This window comes from Epinephelus moara, chromosome 21 (assembly GCF_006386435.1).
Source record: "Epinephelus moara isolate mb chromosome 21, YSFRI_EMoa_1.0, whole genome shotgun sequence".
In the NCBI taxonomy this organism is placed as follows: domain Eukaryota; kingdom Metazoa; phylum Chordata; class Actinopteri; order Perciformes; family Serranidae; genus Epinephelus; species Epinephelus moara.
In genome coordinates this window covers 3,750,046-3,753,442 of record NC_065526.1, presented here as the reverse complement: position 1 = coordinate 3,753,442, position 3,397 = coordinate 3,750,046, and the positions used below count along the sequence as shown (strand labels likewise).

General features: G+C 39.6%; 1 protein-coding gene across 1 annotated transcript in view; it reads right to left on the bottom strand.

Moving 5' to 3' along the window:
• The window catches only part of oc90 (otoconin 90), a 37,046-nt gene that overhangs the window by 11,420 nt on the left and 22,229 nt on the right, over positions 1-3,397 (bottom strand). The window contains exon 15 of the mRNA XM_050075112.1: positions 926-1,105. Within this exon, the coding sequence (XP_049931069.1) occupies positions 926-1,105 (180 nt within the window). The remainder of the gene's footprint in view (positions 1-925; positions 1,106-3,397) is intronic.

The following is a 3,397-nucleotide window of genomic DNA, read 5'->3' as shown; positions in this document are numbered from 1 at the left end:
TCCAGCTGGGCTTTATCTAGAGCTCGCCAGATATATTTCGGCCGCGCTTTGGAAAGCAGAGCTAGATGGTAAACAAACATGGCAGCACACCGGTAAGGTAAGACAACACGTTTACATGTCGTTTTCTATATGTTCTCTGACATTTATCCTAACGATATGAGGCGGTCTTTGTGGAGAAAAAGCTTGTTTAGTGGACTAACTGGCTCAGGTCATTTTCCTGTAAAGAGTTTTATTTATCCGTCTGCTAAAAAGCTGAAATGTGTATCCACTATTGTTCTGAACAGTACATTTGAAACACGTTTTTTATTTTTAGCTAAAACAAAGATCACTTTAGTCAGAATTCAGTGACTACGGCTGCTGTATATGCTGACATTATGTTTTATTGATGTTGAAATAATAAGATACTCTAGAGGTATCTTTCAGTGCAGACAGTTTTGGATGGAGGTGAAAGGAATTAAGTTTCTGGTGCTCAAATTGCTAAAATGAAATTTGATTCTGTCTTTCCAGAATCGGTGTCCAGTATCTCCTGACAGACATTATGTCGTTGGTAGAAAGTAGTGCAGATGAAAACTGTCTCTAGTGGATTATCCACAGTGTCTGTAAAGAGTGGTGAGCAGTGTTGCTGCTGAATTCTATAAATAAAATTACCTGTTGTTTTCAGCCACAAACTGAATTCCTCTCTCCTCCGTTGGGGAGACGCCACTAGAGTGAATATGTTTTTCCTTCTTTTGAAGCGAGCATTAATGTTACATGAGCGGACGGACCAAGTCATGCAGATTAAAGTGATTCTGACACTTTCTGCAACAGATGCAAATTTCCAAGATGGTGCAAACATTTAATGAATTCCACTCAGCCAGCATGTTAATGAGATGAGGGTTTTTTTTTTTGTCTCAGTGCAGTGCTGCTGTGCCTGGAGCTGCCTCACCTCGGCTCAGGGGACTGAGAGGAGCAGCAGCAGGTGTGTGCAGCCTCCAGTCTTCCACCCATGAATCAGGAGTTGTGGGTGACACGGCAGCCGTTCTCGCTGGGTTGCTGTCTGGTTGTGAGCTTCTTGTCGAGGATCTCTTCGTCACCCTGGTAATCATGTCTGGGCCTGTGGAAGTGGCTGTTAATCACAACCAGATTACAGAGTGAGGGGAGCAGTCCAGAGATCTTTGCTCTTATATTCAGATATTACACATTATATTTGTAATATGCAAATGTAGCCAACCTAGTTAGCAGGCTAACTCGCTAACCCTACAGTAGCTTATTAGGTTTTTGTTCAATGTTACTGAGGAGATTGTTCATTGTATTATCTCCAATTTGGAAAACTAGCTTAGCTCTGAGGATGCAAAAAAGCACAGGAGCAGCATGCTCATGATGTCAGAGGGCTGTGATTGGTTGATTGCAGTGTTGGTCCTGAAACACATTGTTGATCAATGAGCAGGTCCTCACATCGTGCTCTGTCTCTGACCGCTTTGTCTCTAACCGCTCTGTCTCTGACCGCTCTGTCTCTGACCGCTCTGTCTCTAACCACTCTGTCTCTGACCGCTCTGTCTCTAACCAGGAAGCACTGCAGGTTTCTGAAAAATGCCCTAGACATCACTGCTTCGCCACTTCCTGCCATCGAGCCCAAGTCGTGTCTGCAGAGGGCAATCAGCATCATCAAAGACAAATCTCTGTGGCTGGGATGAGAGTTCCCTCTGGGAGGCGCTGCAGGACTCTACACTCCACAATCACCAGATTCAGGACAGCGTCTTCCCCTCAGCTGTCACTGTGCTGAACACTATTAATACTCACTACATTCCAATACCCATATACAGTATGTCAAATGCAGTATACCAAAAATACTGGGATGGCCTTATTCGCACCTGGTGTGAACACAACATGAGTATGGCTTTGCAAATAGCAGAGGTGATTTTCACTCTCAGTTCAGTTTTATATAGTAACGTTTAAGTAAAACTACAGTGTTTGGGAAGTACTGAGCATCCAGCTGGATAAATGAGACTTTGATTATACTTGTGTTTTGTGTTGTTAAAGCTGGTCCCCAATAAATCAGCATGTTTGCCATGGTCTGTCATGAATTCAACATCACTAATTGTTATACAAATGGTCATTTTATGGATGAAGTATTTCTTTAAGTGATACTGTTAAGTTCTGATGTGTTCCAAATCGCATAATGTTTCTTTTATTTTACAAGTTATGCTACAGACTTTAAAATGAAGTATTGCACAGATGTAAGTGTGCGGAAATCCTCTCTTTGCTTTTGGACTTTTTTGTTTCCAGCACCTTAACCAAGACTGATCCAGGTTGAGCGGTGGTCCGGCTGCAGTTTCTACATGTTATGCTACAGACTGCAATGGATAAATGCGGAAAAGGGTCAAGGGTCAAAGTGCAATGTTATGATGAAGTAGAATGTCCCAACTGTCCATGCAACAGTATGTACTTTGTAAGGGCAGCTGCAGCACGTACTGAAGGTAAAAAAAATCAGTATGCAATCTGGAATGCAGCCACTGTTCATACCGTAAAATGAATTGTATTCACACCCCTAACTGTTTATCTCACACTCTGTATTTTAGTTTGTGTGTACTCTGTACATTACTCTACGCTTTAGTACTTTTTCCACTCTTGGTTGAGTACACTGCATTTCATTGTGTCTATACCTGTACCTGCCAGTGATAATAAAGTCAAATCCTGTTCTGTGTTGTTATTTACTCATAGTGGAGTATGCCATAAAAATGTCAAAGAAAAACCATAGTACAGTATATTGTCATCAATCATGAAAAAACATCATAGCATAGTATGTCATCAAAAACCATGAACAGAGGTCATAGTATAGCATGTCGAGCAAAATCATGAAAAAAGAAGAATACTGATAATAATGATAGTATAATATGTCGTCAGAAATATTGAAAAGAACATCATAGTATAGCATGTCATCAATAATCTTGAGAAAAAGTCATAGTATAGTATGTCGTTCAAAATCATGAAAAACATCATGGTATAGTATGTCCTCAATTATCTTGAAAACAAGTCAGAGTATAATGTCCTCAACAACCATGAAAACAAGTCATAGTATAGTATGTCGTCAGACATCATGAAAACAAGTCATCGTGTAATGCGCATTCAAAATCATGAAATGATGTCATAGTATAGTATGTCGTAAAAAATCATGAAAGAACGTCACACTAAAGTATGTCCTCAAAATTCATGAAAAAACGTCATAGAATAATATGTCGTCAAAAATCTTAAAAACAAGTCATAGTATAGCATGTTGTCCAAAATCATGAAAAAATGTCATAGTATATGTCGATCAACATAATGAAAAAAGTTATAGTATAGCATGTCGTCAAAAATCTTGAAAAGTCATAGAATAGTATGTCGTCAAAGATCTTGGAAAAAAAAAGGCATATTATAG